Below are 27,961 nucleotides of genomic sequence, written 5' to 3'. Positions count from 1 at the left end.
GTCGCTAAGAGTCGGACACGACTGAGCGACTTCACTTTCACTTTGCACTTTCATGCATTGGAGAAGGAAATGGCAACCCACTCCAGTGTTCTTGCCTGGAGAATCCCAGGGACAGAGGAGCCTGGAGGGCTGCTGTCTATGGGGTCGCACAGAGTCAGACACAACTGAAGCGACTTAGCAGCAGCAGCACAGCATCAAAAACTAACTCTAGGATCTCCCGCATTCAGTAGGCCAGAATATTCAGGCAGAACTAATATAATTATGATTTGTTCTTGTTTTAAATACTTTCCAGAGAAAAAATTCATTTCCACTATACATATATTTAGCAGAACAATAGATAATTTACATACTTATAACTCATCTCCAGTCTTCTAGTTTCCCAAAGGGTTTTGCAAAGTCCTTAATTATATACTAGTCTGGAACAACTATTTCATTAGCTAATTTTCTGCCCACCCCCTTTTGTCAGGTGAAAATGTGTTACCACAGTTCTTAGTGGAGGCACGGTTAATGTGTTTTGGATAGCAATTTGCCTTAAAAGGGGTAATTAACATTCCCACTCCAAAATAAACACCACAACTATTAAAAAATAATACATTCAGGAATAGATTAAAAGGTTGAAGAAGCTAAACTCACATCAAAAATTTAGACTAAAAAGTCATGCAAAAATCACTGTGCACACTATTTAATATCTAGTTATTTTTAAAATCTTCTATTTAATATCTAGTTAAAAAGAATCAAACTGATGATTTATCCTGTAACTCTATTTTTTTTAATTATGAAAGTATGATACCACATTTACAGGACACTTGGAAAATACAGAAGAAAGTTCCATAGAGGTACACTATATATTGTAATTATTTTTTAAGTAGATAAATTAAGATTTTTGGTTGGAGTTTCAATATCAAACTCTCAAAAATTAATTGAAAGAATACATAGAAAAGTAGAAGGATACAGTAGACCTGAAAAGCACCATGAACCAATTCAAGATAATTAAAATTTATACAATTTTCACACAATGATAGGATATAAATTCTATTTCAGTTCCCATAGACTATAAGCTAGGAGACCACTGCAACATAGCCAGAGATATAAGACATGGTGCAAAAATTTCATGGTCTAAAGGTATTGAAATCATAAGACTCTGTTGATTTATGTTCGAACTCAGCATCAAAAGATTTATCCTCTAGTTCTTAAAGAACACAAAGCCCTGTCCATCTACGACAGACCAAATGTTAGGACAGCTAAAATCACTGAGTTTCAAAACCTGACTGGACGGACAGAGAAGAAAAGAGATCCTTCTCCATGTTTGGATCAATATTAATATAAAAGCTACTAGAAAGAGTTCCATCTCTTCAGACTGCCCGATAAACAAACGCCCTCACATCAAGGGACGATATTGTATACAAACAGCAATGGTAACCAGGATTCTTAGGTGCACGCTGCGGTGATATGAAGTTCAGTTCAGTTGCTCAGGCGTGTCCGACTCTTTGTGACCCCATGGACTGCAGCATGCCAGGCCTCCCTGTCCATCACCAATTCCCAAAGTTTCCTCAAACTCATGTCCATTCAGTCAGTGATGCCATCCTACCATCTCATCCTCTGTCGTCCCCTTCTCTTCCTGCCTTCAATCTTTCCCAGCATCAGGGTCGTTTTCAGTGAGTCAGTTCTTCGCATCAGGTGGCCAAAGTATTGGAGTTTCAGCTTCAGCATCAGTCCTTCCAATGAACATTCAGGACTGATTTCCTTTAGGGTGGACTGGTTGGATCTCCTTGCAGTCCAAGGGACTCTCAAGAGTTTTCTTCACCACCACAGCTCAAAAGCATTAATTCTTCGGTGCTCAGCTTCCTTTATAGTCCAATTCTCACATCCATGTATGACTACAGGAAAAACTAAACCCTTGACTAGACAGACCTTTCTTGGCAAAGTAATGTCTAGTTTTTAAAAGTAAAAAGTAATCTCTACTTTTTAGCATGCTGTCTAGGTTAGTCATAACTTTTCTTCCAAGGAATAAGCGTCTTTTAATTTCATGGCTGCAGTCAACATCTGCAGTGATTTTAGACCCCAAAAAAATAAAGTCTGCCACTGTTTCCAGTGTTTCTCCATCTTTTTGCCATGAAGTGATCGGACTGGATGCCATGATCTTAGTTTTCTAAATGTTGAGTTTTAAGCCAACTTTTTCACTCTCCTCTTTCACTTTCATCAAGAGGCTCTTTAGTTCTTCTTCACTTTCTGCCATAAGGGTAGTGTCATCTGCATATCTGAGGTTATTGATATTTCTCTCAGCAATCTTGATTCCAGCTTATGCTTCATCCAGCCCAGCATTTCTCATGATGTACTCTGCATATAAGTGATATGAAAAGTCATGGCAACTCTTCCAGTTGGTTAAAAGATCTTGAAAGTCCTTTTTATAACTTGTATTGCTTCCTGCACAACGTGGTAAAGAGTCTCAGAACCTGACTTTAACCATGAGCCTATGGCTATACACGCTCGAGTCACCACTCTGAAGTCTTATACTTTTCATGTTTTCATGTATATTTACTTCCTGCACTTGTTCTTCTTTCCTTCCTTATTTCCCTAGCACTCAATACATTTTCCAGAATTCCCACTGACCTACCAAGCAGCATATCCCACCTATCTCTATATTCATCCTCTCATTACCTAATTTTATTAACTCATCATGTCAACATGAGACAGGAACAAGACCTCCTGGAGGGGTGATGGAAGGGAAGAAAGGCTTGTGACAAACCTTGGATAGCTGTTATGGCCAGCAAGCACTAAAACTAGGAAAAGTGGTCAGATGTAATTCCTCACAGAGATCTGGCTTTGGTTGCTAAATGATGAGATAAACTATAAACTAGACTCAATGCTCTGACACTGGCATGCTGCTGTAAAAAAGAAAAAAAAAATTCCTAAGAAAAATGAAGAAAACACTGTAAAACCACAATCTTCAGTCAGTACTGAGACTCCTAAATGATAGGTTATATACAAATATTCAGTTCAGTCGCTCAGTCGTGTCCGACTCTTTGCGACCCCATGAATTGCAGCACGCCCGGCCTCCTTGTCCATCACCAACTCCCAGAGTTCACTCAAACTAACGTCCATCGAGTCAGTGATGCCATCCAGCCATCTCATCCTCTGTCATCCCCTTCTCCTCCTGCCCCCAATCCCTCCCAGCATCAGAGTCTTTTCCAATGAGTCAACTCTTCGCATGAGGTGGCCAAAGTAAAACAATTTATTAAATGGCTGTCCCAATTTAACTAATGCCAAATGAGCACAGGGGCAGAGTGAACAAGCCACCAAATTTAGTAGAGATGGATCTATAGTAGGTGATTGGGAAGTATCTAACCAAGCATTGGAGAAGGAAATGGCAACCCACTCCAGCGTTCTTGCCTGGAGAATCCCGGAGACAGAGGAGCCTAGGGGGCTGCCATCTATGGGGTTACACAGAATCGGACACGACTGAAGTGACTTAGCAGCAGCAGCAGCAGCAACCAAGTAAATACTCATTATTTTAAACTCTTACATTAGATAATATGTAAAATCATCAAGAAAATCTGAAGTCTCTATTCTCTAGGTCCAAGACCTTCAAGTAGCTGGACTTAAAAATTTCAGAACTAAGCCTAATCCAAGGTCCCGTCATGTCATGTCTGATTAACCCTACTCTTCTAACTCTTCTGCCTCCAGTCTCCCCATTTTGTTCCAGGCTGTTTGTATGTGTTTAGAGCCACCAATCCCTGCCCCCACAGTACCGACTGTCCTGAGTGTACACTAAAAAGGAATGAGCATTATGCCTAACATACAAATGATATTAAGTGTCAATTTACTATGAATCCTGAGCTGACAATTTAAGTTCCTCAAAAATCTGACCCCTGCTCCCCTCTCAAACTTGAATGGTGACTATCCCCTTATAAGAACCACCTACTACAAACAAAGTGGGATAGTGACTCCCCATAACCAGAAACGCCACATGCAAGGTTATTTCTCTTTTCCCTTCTTGGAATACATGCCACTTTACCCTCCTCCTTCGTCCATCTCTTCACTCAACCTTACTGTACCCCCAAGAGTAAATAACTCAATACTCAACCAAGCTCTCTATCCCTAGAAGCAGCTTGGCTCTAACCCCACCTCCACGTAAAGCCTTTCTAAAAGGGGCCAACTTCACTCCTGGGACGTCGAAAAGCTTATTCTGCCTACACCACTAGAGGCTAATTTAAACTGGTGACATAAAATGTCTGGTACGTATAATGATGAGTTTCATAACTGAAGCAACATCTCAGCATCAAAACTCCATGTGCCCCACATTTCAACTATCCTGATCTTTATGCCTCTAGTCTAAAAGACAGGATCTTGCCCTCAAGTGAACAAGTGATGAGAGGGCTTCCGAGTCCCTCACATGTGTTATTTCTTGACCTGAGTGTTGACAACAGGGGCATGCTTAGTTCATAAAAATATGTAGAAAAATATAGACTTATGACATATATACCTTCATCTATTTATAAAAAATACAAAATAAAACAGGTAGACAAGGTGAAGAGGATTGAAAAAGAAAAACCTAAGATAAATAATCTGTACAACAGAAAGAAATTCATTCTCAAATACTGGTAGGTGGAAGCCATCTCAGTCATCCCCAGGCACATAGTTATCTACAAGGATATTTAAGAATGTTTACCTTCGGTGATTTAAAAGCTATTAATCACTTTTACCCTTTTAACAAGGTGTAGTTCAGCTGAAATAAAAACTATAAACTAAAAATGTCAACATTTCAGAGGATAATACCAACATAATTTATAGAAATACCAGGAGGACCAGCTAATTACATGAATAAAGCACTTTGGAAATGTAAATGGCATACAAATTCTAAATGATGATGATAATGATGGTTGAGGTATCAATATTTTAACCTTTATAAATGTAATTTAAGAATAATAAGCACTTCCATACTGCTTTACGTTCTCTAATCAGCTCAGAGATACTAATTAAGCCACAGGTCATCCTCTGAAATACATGCAAATAATTCCATTTAGAGAAATTGGAGGTGAAGTCACTAAGTTAGGCTCACACGGAAAGAACTACAGGGAATCCAGTTCTCTTTGATCCGCAGGACTTTGTGGAGAAGGTGGACTATGATGACAACAAGACTCAACGTCCTTGTTTTGCTTTTAGCTCCCTTTGTCCTCCTGACTTCAAGAAAGAAAGGATTGAGGGGGGTGGATATCTGGAAAGGAAATGTTATTAAAATGACAATCTGGCGCCATTATGTTTTAGTCCACACACTGACTGAAGCATGTATGTGAATAAAGCAAACGCAGAAGGTGAGTCTAAAATAAAGGAAAAGATTCACATGCACGTGTACAAAGTCACTAAGATCCAGGAATGAGAGGAATTGTCTGTAACCATACTAGGGAAATGCTGATATAACCCTATTTCCTAACAGGATCATGAACACCCCTATCCTTACATCTATACTGGACTCAACTGAGTCCAATGGCACTCAAGCTTAAGTATGAACTAAAGCGAGGAGACAGTTGGAGCAATGTGAAATAACACTTAACCCAGAAGGTTATAGCCCTATGTCCTTATGCTACTTACAGCCATCTTGTAGAAGATTCCCAAGACTTTATGTGTGGGAGTTCTGGCCTGGAAGGTCTGCCTAATAACCTCTACATATCTTTTTTTTTTTCCTTAACCCCTAGATTACAACAAGCTTAACACATGGTAAGATACCATAATAAAGGGAAGGAGACAAAGTCACAAATGTTTATATAAATTTTGAAAACAATGGAGACAATATATCATGGCGGTTAAGTGTCTAACTGGGAATAGACAAATCTGAGTTTACATCTCAACGTCACCACTTAATAGCTGAGGCAAGTCACTTAGCCTCTTTAAATCTTACTTTTGTCACCTCAAAAGAAAGCATAATAATGGCATTATCAATGTGAGGATTAAATGGGATAATGTGTACAAAGTACTAAACGTGGCAAATGCTCAGTAAATGTCAGCTATAATTTTTACATTTTTCATTATTAATGGAGAAAATAAACAGAAGGAAAAGAATGATGTATCTCTTCTAGAGGAATGGTAAGTGTTAATACAAATGATTAGAGGTAACAGAAGATGAATTACAAATACTGAAAGATGTGTGACATAGTACCTACAGGATAGGCTTGAAAATATTAGGAAAAGATAGCAAGATAAGGCAGGATCGAAATATTAATCCTGTATGAAATTTCTGAGGGCCTGCTATGAAACAGTTTATAGACAAAAAACAAAGAAGTTGTCCTCGATGCCCATATGCTAATAATTCAGCTAAAGAGACTGCAACTTTAGGTGATAGGCAGGGGGGGTTAAAAAAGGGAGAGAGGTAAGATAATCAGATCGACTCTTTTTGTGATAGATCCAGAATTAAGGCTCGATATGGATAGAACTACCATGATTGTTGTAATAAACAGCAAGTCGTAAGTCAAAGAAATATTTTAGGTTTGCCAAAGGAACTCCTAAATAAAATGTAGGTGAAAGTGAACTACAGCGTCTTGGTGAGCTTATACTTCTTTGCTCTTAGAAAAAGGATGGTAGCAATTGCCGTCTCAACATCATTATGAATAAAAGCAAACTATTGCTCTTCCACTGAAAGTAGAGATGAAGACCTTCAAAAAGTCACTCCACTCTGCTAGTTTTTCCAGTTTAAAGCGGAAGCCTGGTTCTGTGAAAGAGGTGACACTCTTCATAGGCAGTGATAACCATCTAAGGAATCAAGTAAATGAATAAGATTAAATGACTGAGGAAGAATGAAGGAAGAGATGTGGCAAGAACGGAGTTGCAGGTTTATCTTCTAGTTTGCCCGTGGCACCCAACTTGCCACAGGAGCTCTGGGGTACCTTCCTAGTGATGATATACTTAGTTACTAAAAAGTCACAAAACAGTCACTTAAAATCATTCTGTTTTGAGTCTTCCTATTCAGTAGTAGTTAAGACAAATGTTGGAATCAGACCAGGATGCAAAGCTTGACTCTGTCACTTACTAGTGATCAGCTTAGGCACAGTGTCATTATCTGAGCCTGGGATTAAGACCCTCAAGCTCTCTGAAGGGTTGTGAGGGTTGAAGGAAATCATGTATTTAAGGCTTGGCTCAGGTCACATCATTAGTATATGTAGCGCTGAAATTTCCTGAAGTAACACTAGTATCTCCTTATGACAGTCTGGTATCTAATTCCATGGTTGTCCTGCTCATCGGAATAACCAGGAGGGTTTGTTAAACACTGACTGCAGAGCCCCATTCCCCCAGAGTTTCTCAAGTAGTAAGGCTGGGATAGAGTCCTAGAACTCACACTTCTAACTAGCTCCCATGTGATGCTCATGAGGCTGGTCTGGGGACCACACTTTGAACTATTAGTCTAAAGTCATTTCTGATGCTACTGCCTACTCTAAGAAATTTTCTTAAGACTCCAGAGGGAGTCAGAATTGACTTACATTAAAAACCATAATAGTTTGCAAGTACATATGCAATAAAGAAGGAGCGGGGGGGAAACATCCACTGAGCTGGGACCTAAATAATCCCTAAAGAGAAAGTTTTGGTTCCCCTTGCCACAACCAACAGCCTTTTTCATAAAATGTTAGCATAGTTTTATTCTGTACAAATCCCAAGTGATTCATGTCAGATTAACTCCCCACAGAAATGAAGGCAGAATGAACAGATGGCTTTTTCCTTTCTAAATACTGTGTGTATAACATATAATTTTTTTTTTTTTACTTAAGCAGTAAAACTCACTGGCTCCAGAGTCACATAGGGTCTAAATAAAATAATCTAACTGCACTCACAACCACAGTTCTGAGGTCCTATTCACTCGCTCCTTTAATGCTGTGAACTGCTCCTGCCCTATCAGCTCTGAGTTGGCCATGGATGAGAGCAGTTGCAGTAGATATAAAACCAAGAGCAAATAAATATAAAGATGAGTGTTTTCCCAGGCTTTTCTGCCTGCCTCCAAGTTTTTATTTTAAAGAAAAGAGCACAGCTCTTCATGGCATACACTTTCTCATCTCTCTATTCCTCTGATTAATGATCCCAGAAGACAAACAACAGCTCATCATATATACTGGAATGGTGTTTATATGTAGGTAGAAGAAAATTATAAGAGTATTGTTTTTATTAAAAGTGGAAACTTCCTTCCAAGTGAGCAATTTAAGCATCCTTGTTTCATTTTAGGAATTTCACCTTTACCCTTCCCCAAGTAAATGGATTTTCATCATCTCCAATTGCTACCAGCTTAAAAAAAAAAAATAGACAGGCAAAAGTACCACTCTTTGACCAGCAACAACATATAAAGACTTGGCGACCACGGCAAAATGATACTAATTACCATAAACTAGCTGGGCACCTCCAAATTGAGGCTCTCAGAAGTAATTTACTACCATAAACGGACTCAATTATGGCAATTTTAATTTCATATTCTTATAGTTCCTTTTGACCATTCTTCCCCCTCTTGTAACTTTGCTGGTCTTTAAAAAGGGCACTGTCACCTTTGGCTGGATCTTTTTTAATGCTAGGTTTGTAACATCCTCTTGAAGCTTGAAATTAAATTTTTTTTTGCCTACCAATTTAGTCCCTTCCCACTTGGCAAACATCTTTTGTGACTCTTGCATCTCTAATGGAGCTGAAAATTAAGATGACTTTTTTTGTTTAATTCTTTGGTATGCCAAAGTATCATCAATAATGTTAGCACGGCTTTTTTCTGTATAGTGGCCCAGGAGTTAAAATAAAAGCCTTACATTCCACAGCACCTCATCCCCTGGAGGACCACAGACCACCTCACAAACCACACTCTGAGGACACACCCCCATGCTGCTCCCTGGCAGCTGCCCCTCAGCAAAATGCATGCTCTTATTAACTAGCATTTACTCAGAAGAATTCCACAGTAACACTCAGTAAGACTTAGCACTCAAAGAAGGCAATTACACACAAAACACATCACTGAAAGAAGTGGATTCAGTTTACAGCAAACGTGGTTCACTTACAGCAAGATATGAACAAGAACTTACTTAATGTGGATAAGACAATCGAAATGAAAAATCAAACCGTAAAATCTTTTTTTTTTCCCCCAAAGAACTAAGGGCAGTTTGGGGATCGTTTTGACTTAGCCAACTATTGTCACCATTCTTCCAAAAGTATCCTCAGTGCCTGTGTCAGTCGCTCAGTCATGTCCAACTCTTTTTGAGACCCCAAGGACTGTAGCCTGCCAGGCTCCTCTGTCTGTGGGATTCTGCAGGCAATACTGGAGTGGGTTGCCATTTTTTCCCCCAAGGGATCTTCCCCACCCAGGAATCGAACCTGGGTCTCCAGCACTGCAGGCAGATTCTTTACTATCTAAGCCACCAGGGAAGCCCCTAAAAAGTATTGTCATACTCACAGTGAAAATGATGCTGATAAGCAAGCACTGTTATCTATGGGGTTGACCAAAAAGTTTGTTCAGGTTTTTCCATAACATCCTACAGAAAAAACTCTAATGATCTTTTTGACCAACCCAATACTAACAAGCTGGTGATGGTCTCAATTATTAACAGTTTCTCTTGCCAACATTATTTCATGCCCCTTATGTGGAACCTGGAGCTATTCTGCCTGATCAAGAGAAACCCCAGGGATGATTTCACTGCCATCCAGTGAAGGAGAGGATGAACTGCTCTCCTGGGAACGCAGCAGTCTTTCAAGTCTTCGTTGTCACAAAGCTTTATGAGTCCTCTGCTATTAATACATGACTTTTAAATCTACAAAGTTCATCACAATTACAAAGCATGTAAAATTCAATCCTAGGACTTTCCTGGTAGTCCAGTGGTTGGGAATCTGCCTGCCAGTGCAGGGGGCACAGGTTTGATCCTTGGCCCAAGAAGATTCCACATGCCGCAGGGCAACTGAACCCATGTACCACAACTACTGAGCCTGTGCAGCAAGAGAAATCACTGCAATGAGAAGTCCATGCACCGCAAGTAGCGAGCAGTCTCTGCTTGCTGCAACCAGAGAAAGTCCACATGCAGCAACGAAGACCCAGACCAGCCCAAATAAATACATTAAAATACAGTCCTAAAATCAACTGTTCAATTGATATGTATTGGGTATCTACTATTCATTCATTCAAGAAATGTTAATTAGGTATATACTGAACATAGGAAGTGGTACCAAATTTGGGGGCAGGCAGGGAACTCACAGCTAATAAACACAGTCCCACTCCTTCTCTCAAAAGGCTTAAAGTCTAGTTGAAAAAGGAATTAAAAACTGCATGTGGGAAAGCACGGTGAGAAACTGATTGATGTATAAGGAATGATCCTCCAGAGGACTTCTACCTGACTGAAAAGATGTAGATTCAGCAAAGAACAGAGAACTAACAAGACGTGTTGAACAAGTAGTAATACAAGGGCAATGAGTTCTTGAAAGGAAATGCTCAGTGAGTGCTTCCAGATGAGATAACGCAGAGAAGACTGGAGTATATTAGAGAAGATATTCAGGCATGAGGGCAAAGACAGTGGGAAGGATGTACAGGACCAACAAGTGTTGCTGTGAGAAGGGACAGTGTCATATCTGGAGGACAGAGAGAGACTAATTTAATTAGAATACAGCATCTCTACAGGACTTCCCAAATGGCTCAGTGGTAAAGAGTCCACCTGCCATGGCAGGAAACTAAGAGACCTGGGTTCAATCCCTGGGTCGGGAAGATCCCCTGGAGAAGGAAAGGGCAACCCACTTCAGTATTCTTGCCTGGAGAATCCCACGGACAGAGGAGCCTGGAGGGCTACAGTCCACAGGGTCACAAAGGAGTCAGACGCGACTGAGCACAGCATGGCACACAGGACAAGGGTAAACTAAAGAAGGAAAAACAGGCTTTGTCCAAATTGTGGGAACCCTTGAATGACTAAGAGAAAAAGAAAACACCTTATGCACAACCTACCTAATACAAGGAAATAGATCATTTGTAATAAACCTAAATTTAATTTGCATTTCCAATTTGCTTCTTTTACTATACAATGATGCTACTACAAAGACTGGCATGTGCACCACCACCATACCATAAGGAGTCAAGCTTTTCTTTCAAGCCCTTAATTATCGAAAATCTTGGAATTATCACATTTTTACAGGATAGAGGAAGAGTCTATGATCACCTAACCTGAATACCCTTTTTCCTTAAATTAAAATCCTGGGAGGAGCAGGTGGGACGGGACTGGTATTCACTCCTGAAGCTCTTCTACTCCGCTGCACCCCAGGGAGGCCAGCTGGCAACCCTACAGGGTTATTAGGTGTCTCTAATGAAGATCCTGACCCCATACCCAGCACCCCTCTTGATCAAAAGTATCTGCCTCCAGTGAGGGACCCTATTGACCTGCATCTCAAACACAGGGGAGTAATTCTCTAAGATCAGGCGACTCTGTTGCTGGGTCAACCTCAGGGCAATGAATCTCCACTTTAGCTTATGTCAATCAGCAGAGCATCTAAAATGTGCCTGGGTGGAGGAAAACAAGAGGTGGTATTTCTTTCTGATCGCAGCAGGTGAACAGATCATCAACCAGGACCCAGAATCAGAGAAGAAAGAAATAAAAGAGGTGCAGGGATGTTCAGTCTATTTCCCAACTGATACACATTCAGTTCTGTCAGGATCAAATGGCCGATGATATTCAACTCCACTTTCCTAGGGGACCATCCTATGGCCCAACAGTTCTCACTGTAGAAATACCCTGACACGTCAGCTGACATTCTGCATGTCTGTTTTTCTGCTGTGCTCATCTATACTACTGTGTTCATTTCACATTTGAATTTTTAAAAATCACTGTAAAGGTCTCACCCTCATTGTTCCAAGTTCAACACCTGCATTCGATTTTCCAATCAAAAGCATCAGACCTACATTATCCATCGTGATTTTGTATTCCTTTGTATTAAAAACATGGTTGACTATAAACAAGTACTTAATTTTACTTTGGGGCCCTTTTTGATGATCTGCTCTCTGTGAAAACACTTAAGCAACCCCTGAAAAGTGCTCTGTATCGTATCAATGCCAACTATTGGAGAGTCATGACTCCCTGAGTGACTAACTTCACAATGACGCTCGTTTCTTCAGTGTCATCCCATCTCCGAAAAGGTTAACCTCTGTTGGCTTCCGTGCTTGTTCCTAAACATGCTAGTTCTCCAAAAAGCACTGAAACGTGCCTCATCTCAAGTCCTTCATCACTACAGACGCTCGGCTTGGGATTCCCACCCGTTTGTCTGTCATTCTGGTGCACACGTGCCTGACACTCAAGGCAGCAACCCAGATGCTATCTCCCCCAAGCCGGGGAGATGGAGATGATCAATCTCAGCTCCAGGAGGAGACGCTGTTTCGTGCAGCACAGCCCAAAATAGCGCTGGCCTTTTTCATTGCCATATCACGCTGCTAACACATAACTAATGTGCTGTCAAAATTTATCACCCCCGTGAAACTGGCTATTCCGTGCTGAGGTTGCGTCATCTGCTGCAGTTCACTTGGAGGCAGCCCTTCTTCTTCTCCTTAGATGGAATCCTATCCCAAGTGTTGCATTTTGCTATCATTGCTCACTTTTTATTTTTTAAAAATCCTTCAAAACTTTTAGGGAGCTCATCAAAAAAGATCCATGCCTCTCACCACCGTGCCACTCCAACAACACCAACAAAGACTTCTGGGAAGACCAGAAATACTTTAAAAAAAAAAAATGCACCTTTGAATGCTATACAATTTGCTATAATCTTAAGGATAACATAACTTAAAATGATTCTGAAGACAATTCTTCTGTGAAGGGCTCAGGTTTTTTCAGCACCTGAATGGTATTATAGGTATAGATTTGGGAGCAAAACTGTATTCTGTCCATCCTTCTATAAGCAAAAGTGTACATGACACACAGGTGGTGAATGAGATGCTGTAAAGCAGTTTGAGAGATCTCTGAGTAACAGCTTCTTAAGCTCCTTTAAGTCAGGCAGGACTTTTAATGACTATATTTACTTTTTGTGGCTTCCCATTAACCACATTCCCTGGAGTTCTGGTGGATCTGAGAGAAGAAACAGGGAACATATCAGGAAACTCTTGGAGCCAGCCTCACATACCAGTTCTCAGTCATGATATAGCCACGGTGTAGCCTGGTCCAGGGATTATGAGGGAAATAAACCTCACATTATCCCAACTCCAGGGTCTCTTCCTAATGGCTGGCCCAATGGACTTTTTGTCCTGCTTGCTTTGTTTGTTCAGTTCCTCTGGGGATCACTTGCAGATCTGTTAAAATAGGCTTTTAGTCCCTCTCCAAGGTGTCTGTCCACATCCCCTAAGGAATGGCCAGAATCTGAAAGCCACCATCTCTAACTGGAACAGCATTTGGGTCCTGCTCAAAAATTGCTACCGTATCAACCATACATAATGGAAAAAAGCAGACACAAAGAAAGGCAAAATGTGGCATCCCTGTTAGAAGCCTCAATCTCTAGGAACTATAACATATGCTGGTTGGAGCAACATTGGAGAGCTGACTGAACTGATGGACTACCAAAGGAAAGCAGGGCTTCCCAGGTGGTGCAATGGTAAAGAACCTGCCTGCCAATGCAGGAGACATACATTTGATCTCTGAGTTGGGAAGATCCCCTGGAGAAGGAAATAGCAACCCACTCCAGTATTCTTGCCTAGAAAATTCCATGAACAGGGGAGTCTGACGGGCAATGGTCCATGGGGTCACAAAACAGTCAGACATGACTGAGCACGCACGCATGCACCGAAGGAAAACAGTCCTCGCTTCACTCTTACACTCAGGAGCTTCTGAGCTGGTCCACTAGTATAGAGTCAGCTATTATCCACAGGCAGACAGACGGTCCCTAAATTTCTATCTCCCACCCTAAGCTCTCCCCTAGCCTCCAGGGTCCCGTCTCTAGTTGCCTGAAACACAATTCTATGGGGATATTCTGTTAACGCCTCACATTTAACAGGCACAAAGCACTATCTTCTTGATCCTAATTCCCAACCACACAGGCTCAAAACTTCACCCTGACTTGAGACTCTCCATTTCTTAGAGTCAATGTTAAAACGCTCAGAAAATTCACTCTTTCAAAAGCTCTCTCTTAGCTCTGTGTTCTTTTTCTTCATGGGCCTTGCCCTAGTCTAGCCCCTCCTTCTTATATCGATTGAACTTGCCTTCTAATTGGTATCTCTCCATCCATTTCCTTCTCCAGTGATTCACTGTGAACATTGCTGCCAGAAAACTCATCCTAAAAATACTGCTTTCACCATCTCACTCCTCTATTGAAAAAGTATAACATCAACCATCATCTATGAAGTAATCATGCCCTCCTCAGAACAATTTAAATCTGATGAAGCCTCTTGACCTAAGTTAGGAACATCAATAAATAGCAAAAGACACTGTGGGGAAGCAATCACTAAAAGCCAGAATGTAGGAAATTCTACAGGACAAACGATCTGGCTTTGCCAATAAATAAATTTCAAGAGGTAAAAATGAGATGGACAGGAAATTATACATTAAAAGAGTTTCAAGAAACTTAATAAGCACACTGTTGTGTTTAAACCTTATTTGAATCCTGATTCAGATAAACTGTAAAAAACATACAATTAGGACATTTGAGAAACGGGAAATATGAACACTGGCTGGATATCTGATAGTAAGAAAATTATGCCTTTAGGTATGATTATAGTTTTTAAAAGGAGACCTTATCTTTCTGAGATTCATACTGGACTACAGATAAAACAATAAGCTCTCTAGGACTTTTTTAAAATAAGGAAAAGGGAAATGGGCAGGGGTAGAAATGAGACAACAGGACTATATATTGGTAGCATGGGAAACTGAAAATGTGACAATGGGTGCATGGGGGTTCGTTATACATTTCTTTGTATTTCTGAACATATTTGATGTTTCCAGTAATAAAAAAAAAAAAAATTGTAATGGCAGCCTATGGCCAAAAGACGCAAGTCCAAATTGCCCAGTCTCGATTATTTAAAGGTCTCTATGGCAGCCAAAATTATTCAAATTCATTTTTGGTAACACTTTCCTAAACTGATCCAAAAAACCTCCATTCTTCCTAGCCCTCTATAATACTATTTGTATTACGTATTCAACCCTAATCATGTTTGGATGTTCCAAATCTCTCCTTGCCCATGAGCTCAAGTACTTTAACCCATTTGGACCCCTTCCTCTGAAATTTTTCCCCGGGACCATAAACAGCTCTGTATTATTGTTAGTTATGTTTTTGTCCCAGCTCCCTGCAAAATTAATTTCATAAACTTCTTTTACTTATACATCTTAAAAAAGAAAAGTCTTTTCCCTTAGTTAAAAATAACGAACTTCCATTAATATAAACCTGAAAAACTTATATAAGTAATAAATAGGGGTGGGGAGAGGGTTTGCTATCTTTGGGCTAATAAGTAAAGTTGACCAAAATCTCTAAATGGAGATTAATTACAGCACAGTCATTTAGTTTTCCTTTCCCCTTTAAAGTGTGTAGATATTAAACAGCATTTTCCTGTCTTCATGGAGCTTCAACATGCTATCATTATTTACTTCACAGAACACACATTCCCTCCTAAACATGCCACAGTCGCACATCTTTCCAAATAAAAAACTAAACTCACTTCTTACAAACTTCTCCCAGCCCTTAAGACTTGTCTCCTAATAGTCTTGGTTTTAATATGACCACATCTATAACTACTTGCTCATCGTAGCTCTTAACCAGATTGTGCACTAGAATCAGTTGGAATTCTATTAAAAGAGGCTTTGTAGATGTAGGATCCACAGGTCATTCTGATTGGGAGGAAGGTTCAACGACTACTAATAGCTGTGACTACTAAGATATTCAGAACATTCAGGTTATCTAACCTGAAGCCACTTTCAACAAACATAAATGAGATTATTTTTTTGACCCTATGTGGTAAAGCAAGGGCTTAAATCAATTTTACTGAATTTAACAAAATACCTGGCATTTTAGGATTGGAAAAGCCAAATCTCTATTCAGTGACTGATATCCACTAAATCCTGAAATCCTTAATTTTCACAATTTGAAAACATGTATACATATACAGGTATAAATAAAACTTCTTTACATACACTTAGTAAAATTCCTAAGAAGACATATTCCTCAACCCAAAATCTTTAAAAATACAAGAACTAAAATTTTTTCGACTAAATGAGTTAACTAAAAATACCATAGGTTTTCCAGTTGAATGTCAACATGTCAAAGTCCAAACCAAGGTAGGCATTTAAATCGCTGACTGAAACAGTTTAAAAGGAGGCCAGGGCAAGCTGAGCTCTACATATGACTCTCCGGTGCTGTAACGGAGCCTTGAACTTGTGCAACTGCCACAAACGCACTGGGAACCAGAGGGATCTCCTTGGCTGCCCAGCGCTTCCTGCTTTCAGTAATGAACATACGGAGAGTCCTAGGCAATGGAAACTGACTTAAATTCAGAAGATTTCTCCTTTAACTTGCACATGTTAACTGCATCCCATTCATCGGGCAGCACACTATCCATTGACAAGACAGAACAAACATCCTAGCACCTTTCTGAAGACTCAACGGCCTGGCTGACAGCATGTCTTTAATATGCCACTCAAAATAGCAGCTATCAAAGAGCTTTAAAGGCTGCAAAATGAAGAGAAACTATTTCTGCAAGAATAATCTCACAAGTTCTCCAGCCTAAAATACTTGGGGGCGGGAGGGGAACCTAGTTTTCCTCTAAGGGGAATAGAATCCTCAGCTAACCAAAATATCAAATGAAGTAAAAATCTAAGAATAACCTAGTTTCAGACGTGGATTCAAAATAGAAATTGCAATTGTCTCCTTGGAAAACCCTCCAGGTCATGGGTCAGTACCAATACAATTTGTGGATTTTCATATCTGACAGCAAACTTCAAGTTCTCTCTGCATGAGGGTAGTTTTATCACTATGTAAACATTTCGGTGGCAGTAAACAAAAGTAAGATGATGTTCCATTCTGTCTCTGCTTCGGGGCACTGTAAAGTGAAGTGTCTTGTGGTGTCACCGCCACTGGTTCGACAGTGTAATTACCACCCTCCGCTTCCATCTGCACAACACTATCTGGTACATTCAGGGGTTGGTTACACACGTAAGCCAACAATGACAAAGCAAGCAGTTTTGTTTTGAAAAGAGATGAGGGAAAAAATGAGTTGTTGTTTTTTTTCCCGGAATCAAAACACCTGAAATATATGTTTGTTCAAAGTGATCCTCTTACTTCCTCTGTTAAATCCCACAAGAAATGGAGTATTTTGTGTTTCTAGTATACCACAGTCTTATACACTTAAAAATGTGCAGTCAATGGTATGACAGGCATGTCTTCAAGCAGGTGACACTTTGGAAGGTACTGCTGCTGCTCAGAGGGACAAAAACATGTATTCCTATTATCACAGTTTCAAAAAGAGTGTAAAATTGAAAAGGGAGTTCAACGGTGTGTGGCCACAGAGCCGACACCAGGAGAAAACGCTGACACCCTGTTACTGTGATAGCTACAGCCTTGTCTCCACACACAGCTGTCTCCAGACACAAACACGCTGAGACAAATGAGCCTTCCAACTACACAACGGATTCTGCCTGCCAGGGACAGCCCAGGTTCCAGTGGAGAAAGGCTGCCAAAGTCTACATGATCAAAAATTGTTTTCTTTTCCAAGATTTAATACACAAAAGAGCATTTCAATTTTTCAGCAAGAAACACTTTCCATTCAAAGAAACACTAAAATTCAAACTCTGTAACACCTGCAACTCCATTTATATGATCCCACCACCTTCACTCATGTAGGTACCTGCTTAACTGCAGGCATCCATGGTTCTCAACTCTGTTCTCCAGGAATGATCTTAACTTAAAGAGCATTCCACCAACAAGTTTAAGAAAACTAAATTGGCCCTAAGCTCCAATACTTTGGCCACCTGATGAGAAGAGCCAACTCACTGGAAAAGACCCTGATGCTGGGAAAGATAGAGAGCAGGAGAAGGGGTCGACAGACGATAAGAGCACTTAGTTGGCCCCAATAGCTTAAACATTAAAACATCACTAAAATATCTGTCATACGAAAGAGCAGCAAAAGTCAACTACATGGTTTTAGTTTCCAAAAGACTCCTAAAGGTTTACAAATCTTTCTCTCTTTACTGTACTCCTCTAACATGCTCCATGAAAGCCTGTCGTTTACTTCACTATAAGACAACATCTCAAATAATATAACCCACTGATTCTCCATTAGCATACAAAATACTAATAGTAGCATTGCTTTAGTCTCCAGCCTCTACACCCAGCCCTTTCAATGCTACCGTATGCCAGTCAAAATCCACAATGGGCCAGTATCACCTAAAACAAAGGTCCTCAAACTTGGACGTGCATATAGGTCACCTGAAAGGATTATTAAAATACAGAATGTATGGCCGCACCCCTAGACTTTCTGATTCAGTAACTATGAAGTAGAAATAAAAATCTGCATTTTTAACATGCTCCCAGGTAACACAAATACTGCTGGTCCAAGAAACATACTTTGAGAACCACTGGCCCAAAGCCAACAGCTCCCAATTACAGGATCTCAAACAAATGAATCACCTTAGGAGCTGAAACAACCCCACAAAATCCAGTGCTTATCCACAGTGATTCTTATTCAGAAGGTCAAGGATGGGACTAGGTATCAAACTGGAGGTAAATTTTCCCTATCTTTCAAGATGATATACACCGATTTCTGTCTGGCTTGTACTATTTCTAATGAGAAGTTAGTGAAAAAAAAAATTTTATCACTGGTTCCCTATAGGTAGTGTGTCCTTTTTTCCTCTGGCTACCTTGAAGATTTTTTCTTTGCTTTTCAGATACCTGATGATAATATGTCTAGGTATGGCATTCTTTGTGTTAATCTTCCTTGTGATTTGTTGAGCTTCTTGTATCTGTGGGTTTATGTTTTTCAACAAATTTAGAAATTTGGGGTCACAGTTTCTTCCAATAACTGACTGCCCCCATCTCTCTCCCCACTGTCTATACTTGCAGCCACACACATGTTGGATTCCATGATATTGTCCCACAGGACATTATGGCTTTGTTCATTGTTCTCTTCAGTCTATTTCTCCCTGTACTTCATAGTTTTGGTTGGTTTTGATAGATTTTTGTTGAAGTTTTCGAATTCTTTCTTCTACAGCATGCAATCTGTGGCTAAATACATCTGGCATATTTTCCATTTCAGATATTAATCTTTATCACATTTTTAAAATTCTAGTGATGAGTCATTTTTCGGCTTTTTTGCAAGTATAATAGTTGTATGCTGGACAATGTGGTGAATCATTATCGAGAATCTGGATTATGTTACTTTGGAGTCAGTTTCGTTCTGGCAGGAGGTTAATTCACGAGTGGAGGGCTAACACTGTAGAAACCTGGTTTGGAGCTTTATTACGTGAAAGTATAGTATCCCTTACTATAGGGCTAGAATAGCCCAAGTCCTAAAACATAACCTTTCTGGGGACATCTGAAAGCACAGGATGTTCACCAAGTCCTTACACTGGCTGGTCTGAACTCCAGTGCTTCCCAGCATTTGGCAACTTGCGCAGTTTCCATTCAGCTCACAGTCCCGTGATAGCTATTTGCCACGCCGTGGAGTGTGTGAAACTTCATCTCTGACCAAAGGCTCAACAGCACTCTCTTCAGATTTCTGGGGCTCCTTCACTGCAATTCCCTCGACTTTGGTGTCCTAATCCACAAGCTGCAGCTGCCTCCACATCCCTGAAACCTGACCTCTGCTTCATCTGCTTGGAGTCTGCTAATGTCTGTTCCCTTTTCTATGTCACAGTTTGGAAAGCATCCCCAGAGAAGAAGCTGGGATGAAGGTGAAACTGACCTCATGTATTCTCTTCTCTCAACTAACCATTCTGATTACCTGAGTCCATCCAGTTTCCAGTCACTTTGGGTAGGAGGTAACCTCATCATGGACAGAACCAAATGAATTTAATTCTAACAATTTTTGAAACAGCTTTAAAAATCTATAATCTTAGCAACTATACATCAATAAAAATTAATTTTAAAAAATCTACTGTCTTATCCTTAAAATAAGCATGTAACCTGAAAAGTTTGTTTCCATGACAGATGAACAAACCAAGACATAAAATATTAAATAACCAGTTTCTGAAAAATAAAGATATTTTATTCAATACACAAATATTCAACAAGCACCTACTATGGGTGCATGGTAATCAACATAGCAGCAAAACAAACTCAAGGAATATAGTTGCAATCTATATTCTTTCTAGTGAACCATTAATAAAGCACAGACTACCTCCAAAAAACTGTCTAATGAATAACCAGGAATCAATCAATCCACCAAGAGCATGCCTATACTCTCGAAAATGACTACAATTTACATTCATGATTTATTTTTTCCTGCAAAGACTCCTATTTGCTATGCAAATAATTTCATTTCTACATAGCTACATTTTTCAATTCCCTGTATATACTTATTATTTTTCCTATTAGTAGATGATGTCTAACCAAGTCACTTCTATTGAGCTATGTCAAATTTGTTTCAGCTAACTCTTAATTGTATTTCTCATTTTCATCTGGCCAAATCAAATACATTTTCCTGGCGCATGGAGAGAAAATATAATAAAATTTCTAAATACCACCTCTGCAGCATCACACCAAACATTAATATCATTGCTCCGATCATCAACAAACCAAAGTGATGCATTTATACTTTACAGGTTTATCTTCATCTCTCAATATAAGCTTTTGACCTGTCTTTTACCCCAACATATTTAAGAGCTGACGGTACGAAAAATGGTCATAAAATTAAGCTACATGTATGTTTATAAAACAGTGTTTAAGAACATTTTCATACTGCTTACATAAACATATGACTAATTCCAGCAAAGTAACGTACATTACAACAGGAAGTCAAATACTATAAAAGATACCTGATTGCTACATATTAAGAATGTCCCAATTTTAAGGTCTGGCCAAAAACACTTTATTTTAAAGGTATTTTGAAGATGACAGTACTCCATTACATCAGCAACCATCACCTTTAAAGAGAAACACGACATTCTCACTCTGTTTATGAGTAAGGAAATATTTTAGGTGGCTGGTTTTTTTATGTTCCTACCTGTGATTCTGAATCAAGATGGCACCCTTTGTCAAAGGGCCTTACCTGCAGAACATCTTGGATCTTCACCCACACATCTGCCATGTCATACAATTTGACATCTTCCTGCTGACTCAGTGGAGTCAGCACAGCATCTTGCAGGTATCCCAGGACCACAGAGTGCGCCGCGGCTACAGCGTTAAACTTGTCAAACAGCAACTCCAGCAGTTCTAGAAGTAGCCTGGTGAAAAAAACAAACATTTACATACATACACACACACACACACACACACACACACACACACACCTGATTGACACTGGGCTACAAGAAAAGCATCAGGCTAAAGCAGCACACAGCCATGTTAAACAGCACGCTGCATTTCAACGGGCTGCACTTCAAATAGTTGTCTAACCTCTGAAATTTTATCTAGGCCCCAGTTTCCTCTGTTATAAAACGGACATGGTGAAATCTGACAGTGAAACACAAGTTATTTTACAATATCAGTCAACACTGAGATCTAAAAAAAATACAAATGAATCTACACACAAAACAGAAAAAGAATCACAGATACAGAAGACAAACTTATAGTTACCAAATGGGAAAGGAAGCGGGGAGGGATAAATTAGTAGTACGGGATCAAGAGATACAAACTACTATAAATAAAATAGATACTAAGAATTTATTGTACAGTAAAGGAGTACGTCAAGGCTGTATATTGTCACCCTGCTTATTTAAGTTATATGCACAGTACATCATGAGAAACGCTGGACTGGAAGAAGCACAAGCTGGAATTAAGATTGCCGGGAGAAATATCAATAACCTCAGATATGCAGATGACACCACCCTTATGGAAGAAAGTGAAGAGGAGCTAAAAAGCCTCTTGATAAAAGTGAAAGAGGAAAGCAAAAAAGTTGGCTTAAAGCTCAACATTCAGAAAACGAAGATCATGGCATCCAGTCCCATCACTTCATGGCAAATAGATGGGGAAACAGTGGAAACAGTGTCAGACTTTATTTTTTTGGGCTCCAAAATCACTGTAGATGGTGACTGCAGCCTTGAAATTAAAAGACGCTTACTCCTTGGAAGAAAAGTTATGACCAACCTAGATAGTATATTCAAAAGCAGAGACATTACTTTGCCAACTAAGGTCTGTCTAGTCAAGGCTATGGTTTTTCCTGTGGTCATGTATGGATGTGAGAGTTGGACTGTGAAGAAGGCTGAGCGCCAAAGAATTGATGCCTTTGAACTGTGGTGTTGGAGTCCCTTGGACTGCAAGGAGATCCAACCAGTCCATTCTGAAGGAGATCAACCCTGGGATTTCTTTGGAAGGAATGATGCTAAAGCTGAAGCTCCAGTACTTTGGCCACCTCGTGAGAAGAGTTGACTCATTGGAAAAGACTCTGATGCTGGGAAGGATTGGGGACAGGAAGAGAAGGGGGCGACCGAGGATGAGATGGCTGGATGGCATCACGGACTCGATGGACGTGAGTCTGAGTGAACTCTGGGAGATTGTGATGAACAGGGAGGCCTGGCATGCTGCGATTCATGGGGTCACAAAGAGTCGGACACGACTGAGTGACTGAACTGAACTGAACTGAAGGAACTACATTTAATATCTTGTGATAAATCTGTAATGGAAAATAATATATAAATATAGAGAGAATTGAATCACTCTGCTGTACATCTGAAACTAATGTTGTAAATCAATTATACTTCAATTTTTAAAAATGGACATGGTGTAAAAATTTTAAAGAGAATTGTAAAGGCCATAAACCAGCAGTAGCAGCTCAATACACAGCTATTTCCTTTTTAACATCATTCAGTGATCACTATACTGGATGTTCATATAAGAAGTTTTTCTAAGGAATTCAAGCAATCTTTTAGACAACAGTTCAAATGTTACACAGAATATGCTATTCTCTAGCAATAAATTGGGCACTCTGGTAAGGACACTAATCCTTTTAGTCATGGAAAGCTGAGCTTACTCCCATTCAAATGTGTAGCCTAACCTGCCTGAAAACAAAAAACAAAAAACAAAAAACACCTGCCAAGCAATCTGACTTTCACCACAGGGAGTAGCTTAAGGCCTCCGCATTATCTCATTTTTCATAGTGAGAGATGCTGGACACATATTATTACATCAATTTTATATACTCAAGGGCACAAAATGAGGTTGCAAGGCAGCTGAGCCTAGAACAAAAGCTGATTTCCATGTCAGTGCATCCAGCCATCTACCTCTCACTGTATTTTTCTACAACACAAATGTATATTCAGAGACGGCTCAGAGCTTATATCATGATGCAGAGTAATTCCCCCACCTCTGAGCCTTCCAGCATCACTGGTCACCCATGCTTGGAATCATTCTTTCCTTTTCTGGACTTGAGTGCATCCCACTTTTAAGGAACTTATCACATGTGGCTAACATACGTGACTCAATCAATGTGGGTCACATTTATTTCTATACAGACATTTCACCTCCCTTCCCCATTACTAGTCTTTTAGAGCAGACACTGCTCTGTATATCACTGTATACACTGGAGCACTCAGAAGAATGATCAGCAAATATCTGCTAAATTAATTTCATGTGTATACCATGAATGAGTACAATCTTGGAATGTGACTTTTATTATATAATCTGCGGCTCTCGGTTCATAGTTCCTAAGGAGACTTATGAACCAACCTGGAAAGCACAAAAGGAAAGCAAAAGAGCTTGTTGGCGATGTCAATTAACAAGATTTTATTACCATAAATAAGAGGCTATAACTATAATCTCATCAAAACGTATAGCATATTATCTATTCCTATGGCTTCTTTACTGCCCAATTACTATAATTAATGTGCTAACGTGACAGCCAGTAACCATCTCATGATAAAACACTAATATCTCTTTGACATTTTAATTTAGACAAGACAGAATCAATAAAAATTTATGTAGGCCTCTCAGTCTGGAATATACATATATAATTCAGAATTATACACCGTATTTGTAAACAGGACCCACTTTACCTTTGAATGAGGATTTTTTTTTTTAACTTGTAAAGGTCAATTCATACTTATACTCACATTTACCTAAAATAATTCTTCATATTCACCTCTGTTTTACGACATCTACTCACATATCAGCAGAGAGCAGTACAACGGACAGGAAGATATATCTAACTTAACAACTGAAATAGTTAATTTCAGTGTAGGTAAATAATCTGGGTAAGAATGGTATCTGGCATCATACTAGAGAATATACCTGATTAAGCTAAGGTTCTACTTTTCAAATAAAGATTTATGTTGAGTGTGTAAAGTGTGGTTCCCAAATGTCAGTCCACAGACCACAATGCATTTTTCAGTGGCAGAGAGAAAAGTAAGACCATACACTGAGGTTTTACAAAAGTAAATATATCTAATTTTATCCTTTTGGTATTCTCTTGATAAGAAAAATCTTATTTCCATGACAGCAGCTACATTGCCAAATGTCCTTACTTGACAAAACTAAAATTTAGTAACACTATGCTATACCCCAACATTTTCAAAATGATTTTTTATGGGGTCACAAAGAGTCAGACACAGCTGAGACGACTTGGTACAGCACAGCATAGGTGATTTATAATATTTTGTTAGTTTCAGGTGTATAGCAAAGTGATTTCAGTCAGTTCAGTTGCTCAGTCGTGTCCGACTCTGTGCGGCCCCATGAATCGCAGCACGCCAGGCCTCCCTGGCCATCACCAACTCCCGGAGTTCACTCAGACGCACATCCATCGAGTCGGTGATGCCATCCAGCCATCTCATCCTCTGTCGTCCCTTCTCCTCCTGCCCCCAATGCCTCCCAGCATCAGAGTCTTTTCCAATGAATCAACTTCAGTTATACATAAACAACTATCTATTCTTTATTGGATTCTTTTCCCATATAGGTTATTACAGAATACTGAGTAGAGTTCCCTGTGCTATACAGTACGTCCTTGATGATTATTTTATATATAGTATTGGGTATATGTTAATCCCAATCTCTTAATTTATCCCTCCCCCTCATCGTTCCCCTTTGGTAACCATAAATTTGTTTTCCAAATCTGAGTCTGTTTTTGTTGAAACGATACTGATTGAAATGAAATGAAATATTTATTCATGACATTCAAAAGCATGAGACAAACTTGTGCCCAACTTCCCAATGGCATGAAGTTCTAGGTACAGGCCTAACAAACCCGAGATAAAACACACTGGAAGAGAGGTGGCTCCTCCAAAGGGAGGGGCTGTTGCCGGTTAACTCCAGGGCCACCAGACTCCATGACTGCACACACCTTGACTACTACTCAGGACAAGAGCAACTCGGCAATGAGGGGCAGTGCTCTGTTTAGAAAAGAGACCTAAGGGGGAACTGAGGTATAAAATGAGATCCATGGCATCGTAACATTATGGAAATAGCAATCTCTGATTAAAATGCTGAGACAGGGCCACAGCACCTGGAGGACCAAGACCAAGATAGATCTGTTACAGTGTGACCATCAAGAGTCATAAGTGAGGCAACATGGGGAAGAAAAAAAGGAGAAGAACCAGGCCAGAAGTGGAGAGAGTCTACCTGCCACTCTGCCTGCTTTGAAACATCCACCAGTTTCCAAGACAGGAAAACCTTCCTCTGCCTCCCCACGGAACAATCTTGAATATACCAATAAAACCTGCAGCTCGGACAGTAAAATTTAAAATTTTTATGCTGCAAGTGATATCATCCAGAAAGTGAAACGGCAACTCAAGAAACAGGAGAAAATTATTTGCAAATAATTTACCTGATAAAGGATTTGTATCTAAAACATCTCAAGATTTCTTATAACTAGTAACAAGATGACAACCAAATTTTAAATTGGACAAAGGATTTGAATATATTAAACACAGTTCTCCAAAGAAGACACATGACTGGACAATAAGCAAACAGAAGATGCTCAACATCTTAACCATCAGAGAAATGCAAACCAAAACCAGGAGACAACCATTTCAACCTACCTGGATGGCTATAATGAAAAAAACAGGCAAAAAAGCATTGGAAAGGATGTCGAGAAATCTGAACTCTCAAACAGCGCTGGTGAGAATGCACAACGCTGCAACTGCTTTGGAAAACAGTTTGGTGGTCCCTCAAAAGATTAAACATAGAATTACCATGAAGTCAAGTGAAGTGAAGTCGCTCAGTCATGTCTGACTCTTTGCGACCCTGTGGACTGTAGCCTACCAGGCTTCTCCGTCCATGGGATTCTCCAGGCAAGAATACTGGAGTGGGTTACCATTTCCTCCTCCAGGGGATCTTCCCGACCTAGGGATCAAACCCAGGTCTCCCACATTGGAGGGAGATGCTCTGAGCCACCAGGGAAGCTAGGTACATAGCCAAGAAAGACAAAAAACACATATATACAAAAACATGTACACAAATGCTGACTGCAGCATTATTCATGATATTAAAATACTAGTAAAACAATAATAGTAAAATCTTAAAAGTGGAAATAATCCAAATATCCATCAACTGACAAAAGGACCAAAAAGAAGTGGTACATTCACACAGCAGAATATAATTCAGCTACCAAAGGAGATGCAGTAATAATACAGGCAACAACATGAACCTTGAAAACGTTATGCTAAGTGAAGAAAGCCACAGAAGACTACATATTGTGCAATTCTATTTATACGAAATACTCAGAACAGGCGAAGTCTACAGACGGAAAATATGTCAGTGGTGACTTAGGTAGGTGGGGACTGCCCACCACAGCATATGGGGTTTGTTTTGCAGCAGGGGACAAAAATGTTCTGGAACTACATGGCGGTGATGGTTTCCCACCCCGTGAATATACTAAAAACCACGTTTCAAGGTGTGATTTGTGTAGTATATGAACTATATCTCAATAGATCTTTTTTTTAATCATCAGCAGTGGCTCTGAATTAGGACACTGAGGTCTCAACCCCTCCCCTGTGGTGAAGCAAAAATATACACAACAGTGAAAAAAGGAATCTGGTGTCTCAAAAAGTGAAGTATTATTAATACTGATTCCTGTGGACTCCCATTACCAGGAGGACATTAGCTTTCCTCTTTTGGTTCACTTGCTTTGTTTCCTTTTCCCCTTTCTTATATAAATAACCTGCAAAGAAGGAAAAAGATGCACATTCTTTCCCAACATTGAAAATTCCCAACCCTGTAATTACGAGAAAATCTGTTAACTTCTCCAAGTGTCCCCATCTGAAAAACCAAAGTATTAATTAATAGCTGTTCCAGGAGCCTCACATGACTGAAGGATGGGTCACATTAGAAAGTGGACAGAGTTCGTGGAGGCAATGGTACCATAATTAAAGAGGGAGGAGGGTTCGGGATCCCTTTGTTGGGGTTGAGCAACTCTGAAGACAATGGTTACCTTTTCTGATAGAAAGACGGAGAGAGAATGGAGAGGGCAAAGGCATGGGGGTGGGTAGGGAAAGAGAATGAGAATGAATTAAAGTGAAGACAGAAATTACTGAAGGGCTCCTTCTGGGTTTAGATCTGAAGATGTTAAGTTTAAGGTGTTATGCACTGGTACTTGCATATCCAAGTCAGGAGCTCAAGAGACAGACTGATACTGGAAATTTACAAAGTGATAAATATTTGAGGGGATGAGATTACTCAGGGATAATATGCCGAGTAAGAAAAGCAAGCCAGATCCAGCGTCAACACTTCCTGAAATAGCAGCTGTGAAAAGATGGTTAGGAAGCAAGGAGGGAGGAAGAAAAGAAGACAGGAAGGAAAACTGTAGGAGACAAAAAGAGAAGGGCAACAGAGTCAAGGCCACAGGGTGGCCGGTGGAGGTCAAGACAGAAACATAAAGCTCATAGGTCCTGGCGGCCTTGGAGGAAGGGTTCCAGGGGAGCAATGGACTCTGAAC

The 27,961-nt window shown here is 39.9% G+C and overlaps 1 protein-coding gene across 2 annotated transcripts in view; it reads right to left on the bottom strand.

Annotated features, from left to right (window-relative positions):
• Positions 1–27,961, bottom strand: part of EXOC4 (exocyst complex component 4) — a 798,914-nt gene that overhangs the window by 671,278 nt on the left and 99,675 nt on the right. For both annotated transcript variants that reach the window (XM_069588401.1, XM_069588402.1), the window contains exon 7: positions 21,149–21,323. In XM_069588401.1, coding sequence (XP_069444502.1) covers positions 21,149–21,323 — 175 coding nt within the window. The remainder of the gene's footprint in view (positions 1–21,148; positions 21,324–27,961) is intronic.

The sequence above is a fragment of the Ovis canadensis genome, chromosome 4, assembly GCF_042477335.2.
Source record: "Ovis canadensis isolate MfBH-ARS-UI-01 breed Bighorn chromosome 4, ARS-UI_OviCan_v2, whole genome shotgun sequence".
In the NCBI taxonomy this organism is placed as follows: domain Eukaryota; kingdom Metazoa; phylum Chordata; class Mammalia; order Artiodactyla; family Bovidae; genus Ovis; species Ovis canadensis.
The sequence above is the reverse complement of the archived record's forward strand: the minus strand, read 5'-3'. Positions and strand labels throughout refer to the sequence as shown.